We start from the raw sequence: 21,519 nt of genomic DNA, 5'->3' as shown, positions 1-21,519 counted from the left end.
AGATGACATGTACACACACTCTGGCATGCTTCCCCAGGTCAGGCCAGCTCGCAGCTCTGTCCATCAGTGCAAGCAGAAAGCTTACCCCTCGAAATCCAGTGTTTTGTCTTAGATCAGCACCCTAGAATCCCAGGTAGAATGGGGAAATCCTTTCTCTTTAAATGCCACCATGACTGTTTGGTGCTTTGAAGTCCAAGGTGAGGGACTAAGCCCTGCTCTTTGGCAAACAGGAGAGAATGTTTTTGTTTAATATTCTTCTTCTCTTTGTTGGTAAACTTTCTCCATCATGACTAAGGAGAAATATCAGATTATGCAAATCTTTACAAAGAAGAATAAAAGATTGTTTCTAACTCTCCTGCTGTTTGATGATGATAATAGTGATGAGGATGACTCCCTTCTGGTAGTTTAGCCACTGTATCCTACTCATTCCTGGAAAATAGAAAGCGGAAAGTTTGATTTAAGATGTTGCACTAAAACCATTTTGGTTTGAGACTGTCATCAAAAGCTTATTGAAACTATAGAAGTTTTCAACCTTGGGATATAGGGAACTTTTTAATTGGTATTGTCTATTCGTGGAGCCTTGCAGACTACAGGCCATAGCGTTGCAAAGGAGCTGGACACAACTTAGTGACTAAACAACAACGTCAAAATGCAGGGTCACAGAGATGTTCTGTGGGTAAGGAGCTGGCAGACTGTAGCCCGAGGGCTACATCTGGCTAACTGCCTGTTTCTTAAATAAAGTTTCATTGGAAGATAGCTACATCCATTTGTTTACATACCGTCTTTGGCAGCCTTTGCCCTGTATGGGCAGAGTTATGTGGTTGTGACAGAAATCACATGGCCCACAAGGCCTAAAATGTTCCCTCCTGACCCATTACAGATGCAGTTCGCTCTAGGTAATGCTCCCAAATTGTACAACCGTTATTAAAGATCTTCAAGGCCAATTAGAGATGATGCATCCCAAGTCTAAAGTGGTTTTATAGATGGGTCATGAAGTGAGCCATTGATTATGGCTCATGAAGTGAGTTGCCAAGGGTCTTACTGTTTGCTGGTGACATCTTTTTCCTTTTTTAAAAAAGGAAGATTTTTATTCCCAAAACTTTTAAAACATTATGATAAAATAAACATAATACAAATTTTACCATTCAGTCTTTTTTAAGTGTACAGTTCCATGGCATTAAGAACATTCATATTATTGTACTGCCATTACCACTGTCCATCTCTGAAACTTTTTCCATCTTGGGATCCCAAACTGGAATTCTGTACCCATTAAATAACCTTTTGTTCCCATTGCTGCCCATCCACCCAGCTCCAAGCCTTAGGCAACCCCCATTCTACTTTCTGTCTCTTTACATTTGACTACTTCTCTTCTTGAACTATCAAGAACAACTTATCACCGCCTCTGAGACTGTTAAAGGGTTTATCACCGTGAAGTCCTTTGTGACTAGCTTATCCATAACTTTTTAATTGAAAGAACTGTGCTTTACAGAAACTGGAAAATCCTAGCATTTTTCCTGACTGATTCACTACCGCTTGTCTTAGACCAGGTAACCTGATCAACTTAATATCCGAGAGTATACCCAGGTCACTCTGTTGAAGTTTTACATAAAACTCTGTAGTGCTGTGTACATCCTGTTTCTTGAGTTCATCTTGATGAGTAAGTTAAGCCATGATTTCCATCTTTTACCCATTTACCACTTAGAGAGTAATCTTACTTTAAAGTTCTTGCAGGAGGAGGAGGGGCACTGGGCAGGAAAGAGGCAACTCACTGTTGCCTCCATGCGCTCCTAAAAGCAAGCAAATTGTGGGAAGGCGTTTGTTTGAAGTATTTGTTTGTCATCGGGCCTTAAATTACATCCCATGGTTCATTGTTTCATCCAGATAGGAAATTCTTAAAGTTAATTCAGTAAATGTTAGCTTTACTTATATCATCTCATATATAATCTCACATATATCATCTCATATATAATGCATAAGTGTGCATTACTTACATCATCTCATTAATCCTCATAAAAACTCCTCAGAGTTACATACTTCTGTTATATCCATTTAAGTGGTGAGGAAACTGAGTCCGAAAACAGTTCTTTGCCCTCAAACATAGAGCTAGTATGAGATTGTGCCAGAATTTCAACACAGGCAGTTGGTTGCGAAGTCAGAGTTCATTTATCTGTTTGTATATTCCTTCATCCTTTCCCTCCATTCAACATGTTCAACAAATATTTAGTGAGAGTCTGTTATGTTTTATACTTTTTTTTTTTTTGGCCACACAGCATGGCATGTGGGATCTTAACTTTGACCAGGGATTGAACCGTGCCCCTGGCAGTGGAAGCAAAGAATCTGAACCAACCTGGTCTAAGCACTGAACTGCCAGGGAAGTCCCATGTTGTTTTAGACTTGATTCAAGGCATACAGCAGTAATGGTAAAGTGCTGGCCCTCGTGGGGTTATGCTCTGTTAACTGTTTTCCGTGCAGCCACCTTGTCTTCTCATTCATCATCTGATCAAAGACGCTTTGATACTGGTACCTTTTTCAGCTTCTCGTTTAGAAGGTATCAAAGGAAGGTTTGATGACCGGCAGGAATTTTTCCGCTCATCTGGGAGAACTCCTTTCAACAGACAAACTAAGGAACCATTGAAGACAAATAGTGTCTCTCTCTTGTTGAACTATCAAGAACAACTTATCACAGCCGCTGAGACTGTTCTAGGGTTTATCACCCTGAAGGTCATGAGTTAAGCATGCCTATCTAATACTATGGCTAATCCGCTCCCCGCTTGCCCCACTTTAATTTAGGCCAGTTTTCTTTTAGCATTTCCACAAACCTGTCCAAACAGTAATCAGTGTCTTAGCCATTGAGTCTTTGAGTAGTCGAATACAGTATGAAGACTAATTTGCCTTTTGTTTTCAAAAGGGTTTTTTGTATTTTGTCCAAGATGGAATTGTGAAGCCCAAGCAAGAGGGTTGTCTTTGTTTTTTTTGACATCCTCCTCTTTCAGATCTACTTTCCTACTCCTGCTGCCTCCCCGGCCTCCCAGCCAGCAGAGTGTTACAGTTTTATAGTTCAGTTCAACTCAGTTGCTCAGTCGTGTCTGACTCTTTTCGACCCCATGAACTGCAGCACACCAGGCTTCCCTGTCCATCACCATCTCACAGAGCTTGCTCAAACTCATGCCCATTGAGGCAGTGATGCCATCCAACCATCTCACCCTCTGTTGTCCCTTACTACCTTGAATCTTTCCCAGCATCAGGGTCTTTTTCAGTGAATCAGTTCACATCAGGGGGCCAAAGGATTCAAGCTTCAGCTTCAGCATCAGTCCTTCCAATGAATATTCAGGGTTGATTCGCTTTTGGATTGAATGGTTTGATCTCCTTGCAGTGCAAGAGACTCTCAAGAGTCTTCAACACCACAGTTACCCTGCTAAAGTGTTAGCTCTTAACCAGAGATTCATGCCCTTCCTGTGTGTTCTCCCTGCCTGCAGACTGAGAGTCCTACTAATCCTTGTTAGCTGAGAACAGGTAGCTGGAGATGGTTCATAAGGGCTTAATTATGACCCTGGCCTGGAATATTTGCCCTTTAATGGAAAACATTTTTTGCTACGCCTTCATTCCAGAGGAGTGAATAAAGATTTAACATACCCATTCTACAATGTTGAACTAACCCAAATTGCTAAGCATTTTTGTGGGACTAGTTTTCTTTGTACTACTTTGAATTGCTCGTGAAATATTTAAGTTTCCCCATCTTGTTTTGAAAAATTGAGTGTGTTGAGTATTGAATTCAGAGGAGGGAGTGCCTTCTGACCACCGCTTGCCTTAGTTTATTCTGTGTGTGGTTCCATTGCCCCGCCAGGAGTGTCTCATTCATTCTACAAACATTCTTGGGTACACTTACTGTCAGGACCTTTGATGGGTGGGACAGAATTACTAGGTACTGTTCATCTGCTGGTGGTCCACACCGTTCCTACTTAAACTTTACATTTTTGTAGTCCTTTACAGTTTACAATTTATAAAAAATTTTCTCACTTATTTGATCTTATATATGCTCATTATAGCAATGCACAAGTATAAAGAAAATCTTCCCTATATGCCAGTGGTTAAGATAATATTAGTCCCAGTTTTCATAGGAAGCAAATAAAGCCAAGGGAAGTTAAGAGATTTGCCCTTACTAAAAAACCAGGCTCTCTGGGTGCAGTATCCTTTCCTCTAAACCACAGCTACCTATAAAGTTAGGACTTTTTCAATTCACGTGCCTACTTTTCTCTGGTATGAATGTTCTGTCACTAAGTTTATATATTCCATTTGCCCCAATTGAATTTCATATCCTTTTTTTTTTCTTGATAGAATATTATTCCCCTAACTTTTCCATAATCACTCCTAACTTAGAATCATCTACATTCAAATTTGATGACATATTCTAAGTTTCTGTATTTAGGTCCTTTGTCCATTTATGATCTTTGGGGATTTAATCTGACCTTTCAAAGTAACAGTTGTGATTCTATCCTGATGTTTTAAAAGATGGTAGCCCTGATGATTGGACTAAATCCAGTTTTCACATACAGTCTGTACCCATTCTAGTTCCAACCTCTGTTCTTCCAGTTGAAGTAGAACTTGCTCCAGCCAACTGTTGACATCACAGTAAAGAAAATACAAACAGTTTTATCTGCCTCTCAAGGGTAAAAAAAGTAAATTTGGTTGGTTTGTCTCTTTAGCATAGTGTATCTGCTGCTGCTGCTGCTAAGTCACTTCAGTCGTGTCCGACTCTGTGCGACCCTAGAGACGGCAGCCCACCAAGCTCCCCTGTCCCTGGGATTCTCCAGGCAAGAACACTGGAGTGGGTTGCCATTTCCTTCTCCAATGCATGAAAGTGAAAAGTGAAAGTGAAGTCACTCAGTCGTGTCTGACTCTTTTCGACCCCATGGATGGCAGCCAACCAGGCTCCTCCATCTAACTAAAGCACTTTAAAATATTTATTTAGCAAGTTGCACAGTCTTTAGCAGACTGATCTTATCTCTATTCCTAATGCTATTTATCTGTACTCACTTTTAGTATTTTGACTTAATTCTCTTTTTGTCTCTGGCTTTCTCATTTATTTTTAATATCCATAGTTTTTGGTATTTTGCTTTACTATCACTATCTTTGTAACTGGCAAAATCTTAAGCATGTAGGGCTAGTTTTTGACCACCCATAGTATTTCCTCTTTTAACTGGAGATTTTGTCATTTGATTCTCTTTCATTTAACACTTTATTAGTAAATCAGGTGTCAGATCAGATCAGTCGCTCAGTCGTGTCCAACTCTTTGCGACCCCATGAATCGCAGCACACCAGGCCTCCCTGTCCATCACCAACTCCCGGAGTTCACTGAGACTCACGTCCATCAAGTCAGTGATGCCATCCAGCCATCTCATCCTCTGTCACCCCCTTTTCCTCCTGCCCCCAATCCCTCCCAGCATCAGAGTCTTTTCCAATGAGTCAACTCTTCGCATGAGGTGGCCAAAGTACTGGAGTTTCAGCTTCAGCATCATTCCTTCCAAAGAAATCCCAGGGCTGATCTCCTTCAGAATGGACTGGTTGGATCTCCTTGCAGTCCAAGGGACTCTCAAGAGTCTTCTCCAACACCACAGTTCAAAAGCATCAATTTTTCAGCGCTCAACCTTCTTCACAGTCCAACTCTCACATCCATACATGACCACAGGAAAAACCACAGCCTTGACTAGACGGACCTTTGTTGGCAAAGTAATGTCTCTGCTTTTGAATATACTATCTAGGTTGGTCATAACTTTCCTTCCAAGGAGTAAGCGTCTTTTAATTTCATGGCTGCAGTCTGTCACCATCTGTAGTGATTTTGGAGCCCAGAAAAATAAAGTCTGACACTGTTTCCACTGTTTCCCCATCTATTTTCCATGAAGTGGTGGGACCGGATGCCATGATCTTCATTTTCTGAATGTTGAGCTTTAAGCCAACTTTTTCACTCTCCTCTTTCACTTTCATCAAGAGGCTTTTTAGTTCCTCTTCACTTTCTGCCGTAAGGGTGGTGTCATCTGCATATCTGAGGTTATTGATATTTCTCCCGGCAATCTTGATTCCAGCCTGTGTTTCTTCCAGTCCAGCATTTCTCATGATGTACTCTGCATATAAGTTAAATAAACAGCGTGACAATATACAGCCTTGACGAACTCCTTTTCCTATTTGGAACCAGTCTGTTGTTCCATGTCCAGTTCTAACTGTTGCTTCCTGACCTTTCTCAAGAGGCAGGTCAGGTGGTCTGGTGTTCCCATCTCTTTCAGAAGGTTCCACAGTTTATTGTGATCCACACCATCAAAGGCTTTGGTATAGTCAGTAAAGCAGAAATAGATGTTTTTCTGGAACTCTCTTGCTTTTTCCATGATCCAGCGGATGTTGGCCATTTGATCTCTGGTTCCTCTGCCTTTTCTAAAACCAGCTTGAACATCAGGAAGTTCACGGTTCACATACTGCTGAAGCCTGGCTTGGAGAATTTTGAGCATTACTTTACTAGCGTGTGAGATGAGTGCAGTTGTGCGGTAGGTTGAGCATTCTTTGGCATTGCCTTTCTTTGGGATTGGAATGAACACTGATGTATTACTCTATAATTGTTTCCTGTGCGTTAGTCTCTCTCTCTACTCCTTGGTGTGACTTTAATTAGTAGTTCTGGAGGGCGGTGATGAACAACATATCCTTTGTAAGGATCCCTTCAAGAAGAAATCTCCCTCCCCACAAATACACAGAATGTCTTAGAGTGTGTGCACTTACCCAGTTTTTCAGTCAATATTTATTTGAGTGATTGCTGTTTGTCACCCACTGTGCTAGGGATGCACAGTCAAGGGACAGATGCACAGGGCCAGCACACTAGCAGGAGGTTCAGACAAGCTAACCAGGTAATATAGTTCAGTGTAGAGCGGGGCTTGAGAGAAGAAGAGTGAGTCGTGTGTTCTCTCTCAGATATATATATATATATATATATATGCTTCCCTTGTGGCTCAACTGGTAAAGAATCCGCCTGCAGTGTGGGAGACGTGCACACACACACACACACACACACACAAGTTGGGCAGATTTAGCAAGGGTCAGGAGGGGACTGAGATGGGATTGGGACAGGATTCTTATTTGAAAGAATAAAGCTCATCCCTAGCTAGAGGGTAAAAAGGTTCATTATGGCTGCAGCATGGAGTTCAGTGTAGAGGCTGTAGAAGTAACAGGGTTATGGGATGGGCTTACTAGGTGTTTGGGCTTTATCTGAGAACAAGGGATTTTTTTTTAAATCAGGGAGCAGCATGATCAAATTTTCAGTTGGAAAGGGTCCTCTGCTGTGCTACGGAGAATGGTTTGGCAGAGAAGAGCTGTAGGAAGACCGCTCAAGAGTTCATTGAAGTAATGACAGGTAGACATGATGGTGATCTGAACCAGGGTAGGTTAAGTGGAAGGATTCAAGAGACATTTAGCAGAGAGAGTCCTTGAGAGTTATTGATTACAAGGGAGGGGTACATTAAGAGAAAAAGATGGTGAAGGATGATGAGAAGTCCTTCAGTTCTGTGTTCCCTCCCATTCCTCCATCATTGACTTTAGGCAGTCATAGATTTTGAGCTGTAATATCCATGGCCATAAAATAAATACATTTAGACCCAATAGGACACTTTAAATTTTAATATTTTCTAAAATCTCTGTGGGATGACTTTTAGATTACAGAGTGTAGTTTTATGTCAGAGATATTCTATGTTCAAAGCTTAAATAGCATACTTAGGTATATAAAATAATTTGCAATAATGGAAAAGTCATCTTATTTAATATTTCAGGGAAATAAAGATGTAACTTTATTTTAAAAAATGTTATGCTGTTAAACATCTGTTCACTGATGATATATTTATTAGGCAAGAAAGGAATGTTAACTTTTCAGTACAGAATTGCCCATCTATGGCCCAGCCTTAACTGAAATAAAAATCTATACTTAAAAATATAAAGTAATGAAAACATTTCTTAGGTATACAGATAGCCCCAGGTAGTTCCAAGGGTTGTCAGGAGCCAAGTTATTTGTGGTTTCCTGGAAGAGTCTGGATCAGTGATCAAGTGAAACAAGTTAGCACTGTGTGATTTTTCTGCTTTGATGGGAAATCACCACTGACCAGTTCACTCCTAAGTACACTGTATTCATTATTTCCCTTCCTCCTTTCATTTATAAAGTTTCTTTATTTCTTTTTTTAAAAGTTAATTTTTTTTTTAACCTACTGCTGCTGCTAAGTTGCTTCAGTCGTATCCGACTCTGTGCGACCCCATAGACGGCAGCCCACCAGGCTCCCCCATCCCTGGGATTCTCCAGGCAAGAACACTGGAGTGGGTTGCCATTTCCTTCTCCAATGCATGAAAGTGAAAAGTGAAAGTGAAGTTGCTCAGTCATGTCCGACTCTTAGCGACCCCATGGACTGCAGCCCAACAGGCTCCTCCATCCATGGGATTTTCCAGGCAAGAGTACTGGAGTGGGATGCCACTGCAGTCGGACACAACTGAAGCGACTTAGCAGCAGCAGCAGCAGCAGTGTTGATAGCATCACCGACTCAATGCATATGAATCTGACAAACTCTGGGAGAGAGTGGAGGACATGGGAACCTGGTGTGCTGCCCATGGGATTGTAAAGAGTTGGACACGACCTAGTGACTGAACAACAACACACTGTTGATCACCAATCACACTTACACTCCCAGGACTTCATTAAGTGTTATTCTTTAAAAATACATTTAAAACAGCTTCAGATGCAAATTAGGAAGATAGCAAGTCATAGTGCATATGTTGTAGTATTCATTATATACAATAGTATCTTCTACTTCTATTTTTTTTTTCTTTTTTCTTTTATTTTGTTTTAAAAATACACTAGAAATAGGATGACTTTTCACATATCCGTATATTTAATTAGTTTTCAGGATGAACTATCTGCAGAGTAGTCCAGCAGCTGTAAAGTCATCTTACAGGACGTATATTCATTGCTATTGCCAGGACTTACTGAAGTTGATCCCAGCTTGGAAATTGGCATGTATACTTTTCCAAAGTGGTTCTTCTGAGGCATATGAAAATGTGGTCACTGAAAACTGTTTCAGAAAATCTGTTGCTCTTGCTATATTAAAATGGTAATTTTTAAAGGTTACGTTCACGCTACCTTAGTTTAATTATAAATTGGATATTTTGTAAAAGCTGTCTTGTCACTTGGTGTATTTTTGACCTGAAATGCATCTTTGAACATTTGTATGCTGCTAGACGAGTGGTCATCGGGTTCATTGGTTTGCCACTAAGCCATCTCCACTCTGGTAGGTAGTAAGTCAGGTGACTCGATTGGAGGTAAAGGAGATACTCTGCATTATTTCCCCGCCCCCAGTACTGTCAACTTCTTAGCTATCAGTGCTTTCACTTCTCCAGAAGCAAAACGATGTATATTATGGCAGTACCTTTTCCTCTTTCTAACACGCAAGATTGGAAGTTGCCTTTGACAGATACCCTTTGGGATGTTCTTTTGAACTTTTGTTTTACTGGTGGATACAACACTGATTTGCCTGCTATTTTAGGATTACTGGATTTCAGTCTTCTAAGCAAGGAAGAACCAAGTCTAATTTATGTTTAGCAAACTACTGGTTTTAGTAGAAATTTATAAGTTTGTGGAATGCAAAATATTAGGATTGAATGACTTTGAGAAATCCTTTAGAGTATGCTTTTGAATCAATTTTTTTTTGCAATGAATGGCCTCTTGTAGTTCTCAAGTCCACTAGAAGGAGAACTGGGTCTTTTTGTTTGGAACCTTGCAAACAAAACTCTTTACCTTTCCAGTTACATCCCCACCCCTAGGGTTCTGCCACTTGCTTACAGTTGTCAGTGATCCTGATCTACACCCACTCCATCCCAAGAACCAAGTTCCTTGCGTGCTAAGTCGCTTCAGCTGTGTCCCACTCTTTGCGACCCATGGACTGTAGCCCACCAGACTCCTCTAAATACTGAAATGGGTCGCCCTGCCCTCCTCCAGGGGATCCCTGACTCAGGGATCGAATCCACATCTCTCCTGTCTCCTGCATTGGCAGGCGGGTTCTTTACCACTAGCGCCACCTGAGAAGTCCACCAAGTTCCTTAGTGGTTCTTAAATAAGGTGCAAATCAATAGGTCTTGGTCCCCACCGTGGCCTGCTTGGGGCTGGTTTGGGAAAGACGCAGCTGAGTAGACAATTTCTCGCAGGGTGACTCATTCTCAACACTGACCATTGCTTGTAAACCCGCCAGGGAAAATATGCCAGACATTGTTATGATGAAAACAACTGGGAGGGGCTGTTGGTGAGGCGAAGAACAGATAGAATTTGCTCAAAGCTACCGGGAACCTGGGCGGGCGGGGCGGCCGTGGCACCTGCAAGGAGCGCGGGCCTGCGGGCGTGGCCTGCGGGGGCGTGGCGGGGGCGGGGCCGGCCGGCGGCGCCGGCGGTTGGAAGGGGGTGGAGTTGCCCTTGGAGGCGGCACCGGCCCTGGGCCCGGAGGCCCGCCGCGCCCTATCGGGCCCGAGCCGAGTGGCCCCGCGGAGCCGGCGCGCTCCCGCCTGCAGGGGGAGGGCGGACGGGGCGCGGGGACCGGCCAGGCCGCGGCGGGCGCTGTTTCTCTTTCACTTTCCCTCCCTCTGAGGCCGGCGCACTGGAGGCAAGGAGCGGCGGCGGCGGCCGCGGGGTAGGTACCCGGTTGGCTGGAGAGCGGTTGAGGGGCCGGAACTCCGGCCGCCCCCGCGCTGCACGCCCAAGTTTGCGCAGAGAGCTGGAGCGGCACCCCCAGGCACCTGCCGTGGCCGACCCCGCCTGGAGCCGGGGGAGCCCCTTGGGGGCGGGGGTGGGGGTGGCCAGCCCGAGTCTGGGAGCCTCCAGGTCGCGCGGTGCGCTCGGGGGGCGGAGAGGGCGGCAAGCGCCAGACCCGGACAGAGGTGGCGCGTCCTCCTCGGCGCAGCCCCGGCCCGGCCCGAGCGGCGCGTCCGCCGAGCCCGGGCCCGCGCACCTGCCAGGCGGGCGGGGCGACTCGTGCTCGGACCGCCCAGGGCAGTGGCTACCGGGTTCTGCCGAGGACGCGGAAAAGTTCCCTCCTGCGCCTGCCGAGTCCCTGCCCGCGCTGGCTTCCTTTAACCGCCGTGGTGACAGGGCTCTATGGCTTACAATCCTAAAAGCCTCCCTCGGTCGGGACTGTGCATGTCCTCTTTCAGAGGACTTTCTCAGACTTTGGAGCTTTGTGGCAAACCTGTGAGAAAGGCAGGGCCGTTAATCCCGATGTGTAGAGGAGGAAGCCGAGACCCAGGCACGGCTATTTAGTGCCTTACTGAAGATCATACACGGCTAAGGACCGGAACCCAGACCCCTTGAGCAGATACGATGATTACTTGCAGAACCTATTCTGTGCACACACTCAGTGGTACAGTGTCTGTCGATGGAAGGATGGAGCGATGCCTTCTACCTCTTCGGTTGCTTTATACTTAACCTGTGAGAAGTAGGAGAAGGTTTTTGTTTACAGAATTAACTTAGGAAATATCCACCTTTTTCTCATGTTATGTTTCATCTTCTCTAAGAGGACACGTTTGTTTTAAGAAACATTTAAAACTTTTTAAAGCAACCATGTGGACGAGCCATGCTGGACATTTCTGGAGGGGAAAAAAGTTTTTAAAAATGTTAATGACGTTCAGTTTTGATAGTATGCTAGCTGTATGTATATTGTCTCGTTTCATCGTCCCTACTGTAGGAGGCTGGCATTCTTTATTTCTTATGTATTTGACTGCACCAGGCCTTAGTTGCGTCATGCATGATCGTCAGTTGCAGGATGTGAACTCTTACTTGTGGTTTGTGGGGTCTTATTCTGGGACCAAGGATGGAAACCTGGGCCCCCCTGCATTGGGAGTGCAGAGTCTTAGCCACTGGACAATTAGGGAAGTCCCATAGGAGGCTGGCATTCTTGTTTTCATTTTACAGTTTAAAAGGCCCTAAGGCTTAGGTAAGTAACATTGCCCAGGTTGTACATTTACTAACTATGACTGGTATCTATTTAAGGTTTTGCAGTCTATAATAGAGGAGATTAAGAATGAAGATAATTGTAAATCACAGAAGAGTCAGACATGACTTAGTAACTAAACAACAGCAGCAACAGAGGAGCAGAAGGACTCATTGGGTAGAGGGCATGAAACTTGCAGAATGGACTATGAAGAGAGTCATCCTTTCAGTTTGCCCGACTGTTGAAGAGTGTGTTAAGATCAGCCTGTGGAGGGTCTTTTATGACAAGCTGAGAAATTTAAACATTTCTCTGTTACAGAGCAAAGAGGAGAGACCCTGACATTCTTTGATAAGGGGCTCCAAACGTAATAGAATAAAACTTGGTAGAATCTAAGTTGGACTGCAGGTGGAGAGATAATATTTGAGTAGCATTGCTGCAGGTGGAATGGAAAAGGGCACCCATTTGATTTGATTATGGCTTGATGTGGAGTACAAAATGGAAATAGGGATCATTTTGATAGGGAGGATAATGACTTCAATTTTGAATCTTCAGCTTGTGTTGGCAGGAACTCCTAATAGAGCAGTCAAGCAGACAGTTAAAATGCATTACTGGAGAGGTAAAGATATCAAAACCCGAGTTAATAGCCTCAGGTGTCATTTGTTTAGAGGTGATAGTTGAAGCCTCAGTATCAGATGAATTTGTCATTATTCTGAATTAATCATAGCAGGTTTACAAATTAATATTACAGTGAGGGAAATGTTCTGTTCACCTCTTCACCCAATTTGGAACATGTAATGCTTGCTGCTAATATACTGGTATTAATCCAATATGAAGAATTTGACACCTCTTTTTCTCATCTTTTTAAAATTATTTTGGAAGAAGATATGGGAAAGCAGAACCACCAAAAGGAGTGATGACCAGCGATCTCATGAGAAGTCTGGATGTTAGTTCTCATGCCTCGGGATACCCAGTTGGGAACTCCACACCAGCTCCTGGGATCAGACTTTCATCCACTTAATCCCCTTTTTTGCCTGAACTACTAGAGCCAGTCCTAGCTAACCACGAATGGCTACCCAAAGGAAACATTTGGTGAAAGATTTCAATCCTTACATCACCTGCTATATCTGTAAAGGGTATCTCATCAAGCCAACTACAGTGACGGAATGCCTTCATACCTGTAAGTATTCTTTTTTTGTTATCTACCTATTGGAAATTTTCGGTTACATTTGCTCTTTTAAAACCACCACATTTTGGGTTTTTTTGTTTTCTCTAGATTTTTTCTTTTAAAACAGTGAATATTCTAAGAATTAACTTTGAATTCATTTTCATAACTTTTCATTGGAATACCAGTGGTATGAATTTTTTCTTGTTTCTTTTTAAAATTGTAATAGTTGACTTTTTCTGACTTTAAAATGTCTTGAAAATCATAAGAAATAACTGGTTACAGTTTTTTTTTAATGAACTATTTTAGGTTTGTTTTTTTTTTTATTTTACTGAATTAATATGTTCTGATTTTTTTTTTTAAGGATATGTGTACTCTAATTCACTGTGGGTTTCTTTTAATCACTTTATTGAGGTATGGTTGACATAAAAAAGTTGTGAAGTGAAAGTCACTCAGTCATGTCCAACTCTGCAGTCACATGAACTGTACATTCCATGGAATTCTCCAGGCCAGAATGCTGGAGTGGGTAGCCTTTCCCTTCTCCAGGGGATCTTCTCAACTCAGGGATCGAACCCGGGTCTCCTGCATTGCAGTTGGATTCTTTACCAGCTGAGCCACAAGGGAAGCCCAAGAATACTGGAGGGGGTAGCCTATCCCTTCTCCAGCAGATTTTCCTGACCCAGTAATTGGACCAGGGTCTCCTGCATTGCAGGTGGGGGTTCTTTATCAACTGAGCTATCAGGGAAGCCCAGGAAGACCACCAGGGAAATCTAAAAAAAAAAGCTGTACATATTTAATGTGTATAACTTTGATGGGATTAGATATAAGTATGCACCCATGAAACCATTACTGCATCACTGCCACAAACCTTATCCATTACCTCCAGAAGTTCGCTCTCACCTTCTTGTTTATTATTATTATTGTGATAAGAATACAACATAAAATCTGCACTCCTAGCACATTTTTAAGTGTACAACATAGTATTGTTAACTGCAGGCATGATCCTGTCCAGTAGATCTCTAGGACTTACTCATCTTATATGATTTAAGCTTCGTACCCTTTGACTAATAATCAACCACCTCAATGCTACCTGGGAACTTGTTAGAAATGCAAATTATCAGGCCTCACCCCAAAATCACCAAAACAAAGTTATCTGTGTTTAACAAACTTCCAGGTAATTTTGAACCATGTGCAAGTTTGAGACCCACTGTTCTAATATGATCATATCTTTGGAACCCCTGCCAAATTTTTCACCAGTCCTTTCAGTAGAAGAAGAGGCATTTTAATAGCCACATAGGTCTGGGTTTCACCTGCTTTTTGTGTTTTTGCCGATCCAAGTTTATTTCCCTATTGCAATGAAAGTAATTCCAGTAAGTTCTGGTTCTGTTAATTCCAGTAAGTTCTTTGGTGCCTGTTATATACACTGAAGTAGATACTGTATGTGCATGATTTCGTTGTTCACCTTACAGTAACCTTGAAGCAGTTTGCAGGGGACATGGGGAGAGTGAGGGTATAGAAATTATCTTCATTTGTGGGCGTGGAAGCTTAAGAGCTAAGTCACCTGCCCAGTCTCACAGCCAGTAAGTAGTAGACCTGTATTCAGCTCTAAGGGCTCTCCTCTTACTGAGATAACCTGGGACATTTCTTTAATCCCCCTCTTCAGCTGTTCTTTCCTCTGCCTACTATTATGCCAGTAGTTTTCAACAGAGTTGCAGAATAGAATCACCTGTTAATCGTTAAAAAGACAAATTTTATGTTATAAACATTTTACCACAGTAAAAAAAAAAAACAAACATAAAATCACCTAGGAAGCTGTTTTAACATAGACTTTTTCAGAATGCCACCTGAAGAGATTTAGTGGGTGCTGTGATAAGGTCTCAGTTCACTTCAGTTCATTCGCTCAGTCTAACTCTTTGCAGCCCCATGGACTGCAGCACACCAGGCTTCCCCGACCATCACCAACTCCCGGAGCCTGCTCAAATTCATGTCCATCGAGTTAGTGATGCCATCCAACCATCTCATCCTCTCTCGTCCCCTTCTCCTCCTACCTTCGATCTTTCCCAGCATCAGAGTCTTTTCCAGTGAGTCAGTTCTTTGCATCAGGTGGCCAAAGTATTGGAGCTTCAGCATCAGTCCTTCCAGTGAATATTCAGAAGTGACTTCCTTTAGGATTGACTGGTTGACCCCTTGCAGTCCACGGGACTCTCAGGAGTCTTCTTCAGCACCACAGTTCAAAAGCATCAATTCTTCAGCACTCAGCTCTCTTTATGGTCCAACTCTCACATCCATACATGACCACTGGAAAAACCATAGCCTTGACTAGACGAACCTTTGTTGGCAAAGAAATGTCTCTGCTTTTTAATATGCTGTCTAGGTTTGTCATAGCTTTTCTTCCAAGGAGCAAGCATCTTTTAATTTCATGGCTGCAGTCACCATCTGCAGTGATTTGGAGCCCAAAAAAATAAAGTCTGTCCCTGTTTCCACTGTTTCCCCATCTATTTGCCATAAAGTGATGGGATCAGATGCCATGATCTTAGTTTTCTGAATGTTGAGTTTTAAGCTAGCTTTTCCCACTCCACTCTTTGACTAGGGTCTGGGCATGTGTATACTTTTGGTTGGTATTACTGGCCCATGCTATTCAATTACCAGTTAACTATAAACTGTCTTAAAATGTTCGCTTACTGTTGCCCTTATCATTATTTCATTTGAACAGTTAGTTATCAGTTAAACAGCTTCTTATTGAATACCTATTGTGTGCTAGGCACCATTCTAAGCACAGAGGATACAGCAGTGAACAAGGTAATCAAAAAATCTCTGCTCTCAAGAAAGGGGAAAACCAGTAATAAATATATGCCATGAACAAGAACAAAGAACTATAGGACTGTAGATAGCAGAGTTGGGGTTGTTTTATTTAGTGTTGTCATGATTTCTGTCTTTGATATGATGACATTTGAACAGAATTCCTGTAGTGATTGAGCTCTGTGGATATAGGGGAAGAACATTCCAGGCAGAGGGAAAAGCAAGTATATAGCCTTGGAGTGGGACTGCCCTTGGCAGTTCAAGGGACAACTGATGAGTAAGGAGGCTATCACTTCAGGTCAACTGAAAGATTATAAGGCCATCAGCTAGGGTAATGAGATGTGCGATGGAGGCAGGGGAGAGTGAGGGACTGTGGATGCATTTTGGAGGAGGAACCCCCTGGGTGTGGCTCCTTTAGAAAGGGGGCTTTGTCTCACAGTTTCCCACTATGCCAAGTATGGTACCTAGACACTGTCCACAGTCTGTTGTTTTGCTTCTTCTGACGCTATTAGACATTATGAGTACATTGTTTTTATATTTGCGTGTCTCCAGCAAAACCCTCCAGCTCTAGGAATAGATTTAGTGGATGTTGGGAGTGCTTAGTGTTTAGAGGAGAAAGCGCAGATTCTCCAGTCTCTACCTAAAGATTTTATATCTGTTCTTCTGAAAGAACATTTTCTTTGAGACATAATGAAATCCAGGTTTAAATATTCCTTTTTTGAAGGGAAAACAAAAGATTGTAGAAATTTAAACAGTAAGTTTATAAGCAAGGGTTATGTTTATGTTTACAGTAGCAATTTAAGGTTTAAAGGGATAGATGACCATTTAGCTGCTTATGTCCTTCTAGCCTGAAGTTGCTTGGCAGTCAGCGAATCCCTTTACTGAGAGAGAATGAACATGGAAGAATTGTGATTAAAGACTCAAGTGTGGCCTTTTTCATCCGCAGAAGCACAGAACAGTAAATGATGGAGGAGTCAGGCACTCAACTCAGTGTCTTAGGAGACCTCAGGATTCTACAGAGTGCTAAACTTTATGCACTTTCTGGTCCTTGGATTTCTGTGTATTTTTTTGTTTGTATTTATACTGGGGCTTTTAGGCAAAACCTTTCTTACTTGCAGAATACCCCCCTATTTGTACTGATAGAATAAGTAGCACCGCAAAGCAGTGTTCCTTACTCATTGGTTGGGTCTTGATGTTACCTGGTTTTCTTAGGTCTGAGGTGGAACAGGTGTAGTGGTATTGTGATTTGGAATCAGTATACAATAGAGAAGTAAGGTGGCCAGTGGGACAGGAGGGAAGTGAGAAGTCCACTGTGACACTGAAGTACCCCAGAACACTTTCCACCTTGACTGTGGTGCTTAAAAAAAACTTATTAAGGTAACTTTGTACATAGTCTACAGTTTTATGATACTGTAAGTTAAGAATGGGTAAACAGTAATTCTTATTATGAAAACTCATAGTAAAATGGAAGGATTTTGTTCTTACTATTCAAGTTTGAAATATGAAAATGAAGCTTTATTATTGGTGAGTGAAGTCACACTTTGGGCCCAGTCCCTTCAGAACTCTCTAGTCAAGTGAAGAAACAGGAATCAAATTAAGGAATGTATCAAATGAATGTGGATGCTGGTAGGTGCAATGACATTGTGAAACAGAATGATGTAATAGCAGATATGTGTCAGGACGTTGCAGCGGAATGGAAAGCCAGAGAGAGATCTAAAGAGTATTTTTTGAAAATCCTTGATACAGATAAATGCAGTTACTTTACTCTTTCAGATTACTCTACACGTGCATCTCCACTTTCTCTCCTGCTCAAATCAGATTATTGTCCCCCCACGCCCCCTCGCCATTCTCCCAGTAAGCAGTTCTAGAGCTAAGAGTGCCTGGCTTCCCTGTGGATGTAGACACAAGGATCAAGATGACAGCCGACTGACTGAGGCACCCCATGGTGTCCTTAGCACTCAGCTCTGTGGAGGACAGAGAAAAGGGGTGAGCCAGTCGGAAGGAAGGGGGAGAGGGAGGGATAGATGGCAGCACAGAATGTCCCGAGCTCCTGACAGGGAGTTGCAGTGGGGGAAAGAAAAAAGAGGCTTATGAAAGCCTCGCCTTTAAGTGGGCTCCTACGTCACCTAACACCCAGCTCCCTTTAGCAGGTCAGGGGCATGTGATAAAAAGGTATAAAATTTTACAACGAGGTAAAAAATTTAAATGCAGATGCATTTTCTCCTTAAATGTGATCACTTAATGCTAGTGAACTAAGTCCACATTAACTGTGGTTACATGTCTATGTCTATAGGGTAATTCTGGGGCTTCCCAGGTGGTTCAGTGGGTAAAGAATCTGCCTGCAGTGCAGGAGATGCACGTTCTGTCCCTGGGTCAGGAAGATCCACTGGAGTAGGGCATGGCAACCCACTCCAGTATTCTTGCCTGGAGAATCCCACGGACAGAGGAGCCTGGCAGGCTACAGTCCATGGGGTCACAATGAGTCGGCCATGACTGAGCAACTGAGCATGCACACATGAGGTGATTTTGACAACCCGAGAAACCTAAGGAAATAAACTTGTTCACACAAATAATTATTGAATTCGTTAAATAATCAGATGTCAGGCACTTGCTAACTGGTAAAGTGATGAATAAAATAAATTTGGAGCTTAAACTCTGTTAAGCAAAGCTCATAAGCTAAGAAGAAATTTCTTCAGGTGTGTTTGGATCTGTCTACTCCTTTTCTGTGGAAACTCACAGAAACTCCTCTGAGACTCAACTACCTATGCTGATGTCTTCCCAATCTTTATTTCGGGCATAGTCCTGAGCTTCAGAATCCCACTGGACGTCTACTTGGACGTCCTGAAGTGGCCTAGAACTTAACATACCTGAAAGTGAATGGATGGAATGCCAGCATTCAGTTGTCCAAGCAAGAAATATGCTCCATGCTTAACTCTCTTTACCCTCACCTAGTTCAGCTGGTGAAGAATCTGCCAGCAATGCAGGAGACCCCAGTTTGATTCCTGGATCAGGAACATCTGCTGGAGAAGGGATAGGCTACCCACTCCAGTATTCTTGGGCTTCCCTGGTGGCTCAGATGGTAAAGAATCTGCCTGCAATACAGGAGTCCTGGGTTCCATCCCTGGGTTGGGAAGATCCTCTGGAGGAGGGTATGGCAACCCAATCCAGTATTCTTGCCTGAAGTATCCCTATGGACCAAGGAGCCTGGTGGGCTGCAGTCCATTGGGTCGCAAAAAGTCGGACGACTGAACGACTAAGCACAGCACAGCAGTACGGGGCAGAGTTCTGTCTGGTCTCGCCCTGTAATCTCTCAAAGATCTGTCCCTTCAGTCTGATCCCCCACGACCTTTTTGCTCAGGCCATCATTCCTTCTCACTGGAGTCCCTGCAGCCTACTCCTAACCTGTGTTAGTGGTGATCATTTATAAGGACTTTGCTGTCTTCATCACTCACACTTCAGCCAACCCAAAATTTCCTTAAGGTACCCTACTGCCTTCAGGATAAATTAGATCTATTTAGCTGTGATTGATTTCTGCCGTCCCCCACCAGAACACACACCCATATGCATACATGTGGTTCAACTGCTTGCTCTGCTTGGAACATCTCCTGTATGCCTGGCTGGTAGTTCCTCATCCTTTAAAGCCCGTCTACTCCAAGATATGCCATCTCTCTCTCCCACAGGTAGGTTTAGATTCAGTGTATCCTTAGTACCTGGTACTTGAGTGCTCAAGAGGAGCTTAAATGAATAGGTAAATGGTCAATCAGTTGATTATTTTATTGTCTGCTTTTCCTTTCAAAGATTCAAATGCAGTGGTAGGTAGCTTGAAAGGCATGTAGAGAGTGGGGGTTAGGAATTACGGATTTTGAAAAGCTGTCTTCTACAATATAGGTGGGAGCTTTACAGGTCGTGGGTAGGGGTAGGGCATGGGAGAGGGAGAGAGGATTGTGGGGAGTCAAGACTGGCGGTTCTAAATTAAGAGACGCTCTGTCTTTTGCTCCAGGGTCCTGAGAAATTTTTTGAGGTTGCTGACAGTGTATTTGCTGCTGGTTGTATAGGTTGTTGACTTAAAATGAAAGACTTTTCTCTTAAACTAAGAACAAAGGAGCTTTGTTCCAGCAGCTAAAATGCACATAACACAATGCATTGGTTCTTAACTCCTTTGTGGTTCGAGGCCTCTTTAAGCATCTGACGATTCTTTTCCTCCGAAAAAAGGGAAGGTTTTAGACATAGAATTCTGTGGTACAGGAAAAGAAAGCTTTCTTCTTTCTGCCCTTTCAGAGATTATGGCAGTAATCCCTTAACTAAGATGAATTCTTTGGGAAAACGTTGTTGTACTTAGTTTTAACTTAAGTAAAGAAGGGTTAATTGATAATTAAATATAGATGTGACAGTTAAGGGACTTGGTAATTTTATATGGTAATGTGTAAGCATGAAATAATTTAATGATAAGATGGTAAACTTGAAGCGCTGCCATCATTTACTGTTTTCTGAACAAGTGTCATAAATACACAAGGATGAAAGTACCGAGAACTCGTGATATGTTAATACTCCATGTTTAAAAATCTTACGCCACGTATACTTGCTGTTCAAAATACAGTCGCCAACCAGCAGCATGATCACTGGGGAATTTGTTAGGAGTGCACGGTCTCGGGCACACCCATAGAGCTGCTGGGCTGAGTCTCTAGGGGAGAGGGCTGTAATAACAAGCCCTTCAGGTGATTCTGGGGTGCACTAAAGTCTGAAAAGCATACCTTGGACCAGACGTTAATAATATAAGCATCTCTAGAAGTAGGCATTTTGTACTTTTAATCATACAGTAATTGGAGTGAATGCTAATAAAATTAAAACAGTAGCTGTTATTTGTTGAATGTCATATTGAGGGTCATGGGGTTTTATATGCATTACCTTATGCAATCTTCCCAAGAACCCTTCTATTTAGGTGGTATTAAATCAGTCAGCAAATGTTTATTAGCACCTACATTGTGCCATTCATTACTCTGGACAGTGGAAAGACAGCAGTAAAGAAGACAGATACAGTCTGTCCTCTTAGAATTTATGTTTCAATAGAAGAGACGGACAAAAAGCAAGCGAATGATACAATTTTAGACTCCATGTATGACACATGCTGCAAAGAAAAGTAAGACAGTAAAGGCTTGCTTGGAAGTTACCGTTTGAGCAGAGATTGTAAATAATAGGAAGGAGTGAGCTATGAAGAGGTTTGAGGGAAGAGTATTTCAGATTCTTATGCCAGTGTTTTTCACAGAGACAAGACTCAGAAAGGTTAAGTAACACAGCTAGTAAGTGCTGGAGCTAGGTTCTGAGACCCAAATATCTGACTGCAGGTACGTCTTTATAATAAATTAGGATATTTGCTAATTTTCTTCTTCTTTCTGGTTGTTTACAGTTTCTATAATTTCTTTAAGCAGCATGTGAATTTTAAAAATGTATACAGGAAATCTCTTCTAACTGTATTTCCATGACTGTATACCTATCATTATGTACCCAATCAGGATCTGAATTTATTAATAATTCTGAATGATAGTCTTTAAAATGTGGAGATATAAATTGAAC

General features: G+C 42.5%; 1 protein-coding gene across 7 annotated transcripts in view; it reads left to right on the top strand.

The window, feature by feature from the left end:
* Positions 1-21,519, top strand: part of PCGF5 (polycomb group ring finger 5) — a 122,625-nt gene that overhangs the window by 53,384 nt on the left and 47,722 nt on the right. For 2 of the 7 annotated variants that reach the window (XM_027529496.1, XM_027529489.1), the window contains exons 1-2: positions 10,553-10,691; positions 12,870-13,164. In XM_027529496.1, the coding sequence (XP_027385297.1) occupies positions 13,053-13,164 (112 nt within the window). In that variant the 5' untranslated portion in view covers positions 10,553-10,691; positions 12,870-13,052. Of the gene's footprint in view, positions 1-10,550; positions 10,692-12,866; positions 13,165-21,519 lie in introns of those variants that run through there. The other 5 variants (XM_027529495.1, XM_027529492.1, XM_027529493.1 and 2 more) reach the window with 4 other exon arrangements.

The sequence above is a fragment of the Bos indicus x Bos taurus genome, chromosome 26 (assembly GCF_003369695.1).
Source record: "Bos indicus x Bos taurus breed Angus x Brahman F1 hybrid chromosome 26, Bos_hybrid_MaternalHap_v2.0, whole genome shotgun sequence".
Classification (NCBI taxonomy): domain Eukaryota; kingdom Metazoa; phylum Chordata; class Mammalia; order Artiodactyla; family Bovidae; genus Bos; species Bos indicus x Bos taurus.
This window is presented reverse-complemented; position numbering and strand designations above follow the sequence as displayed.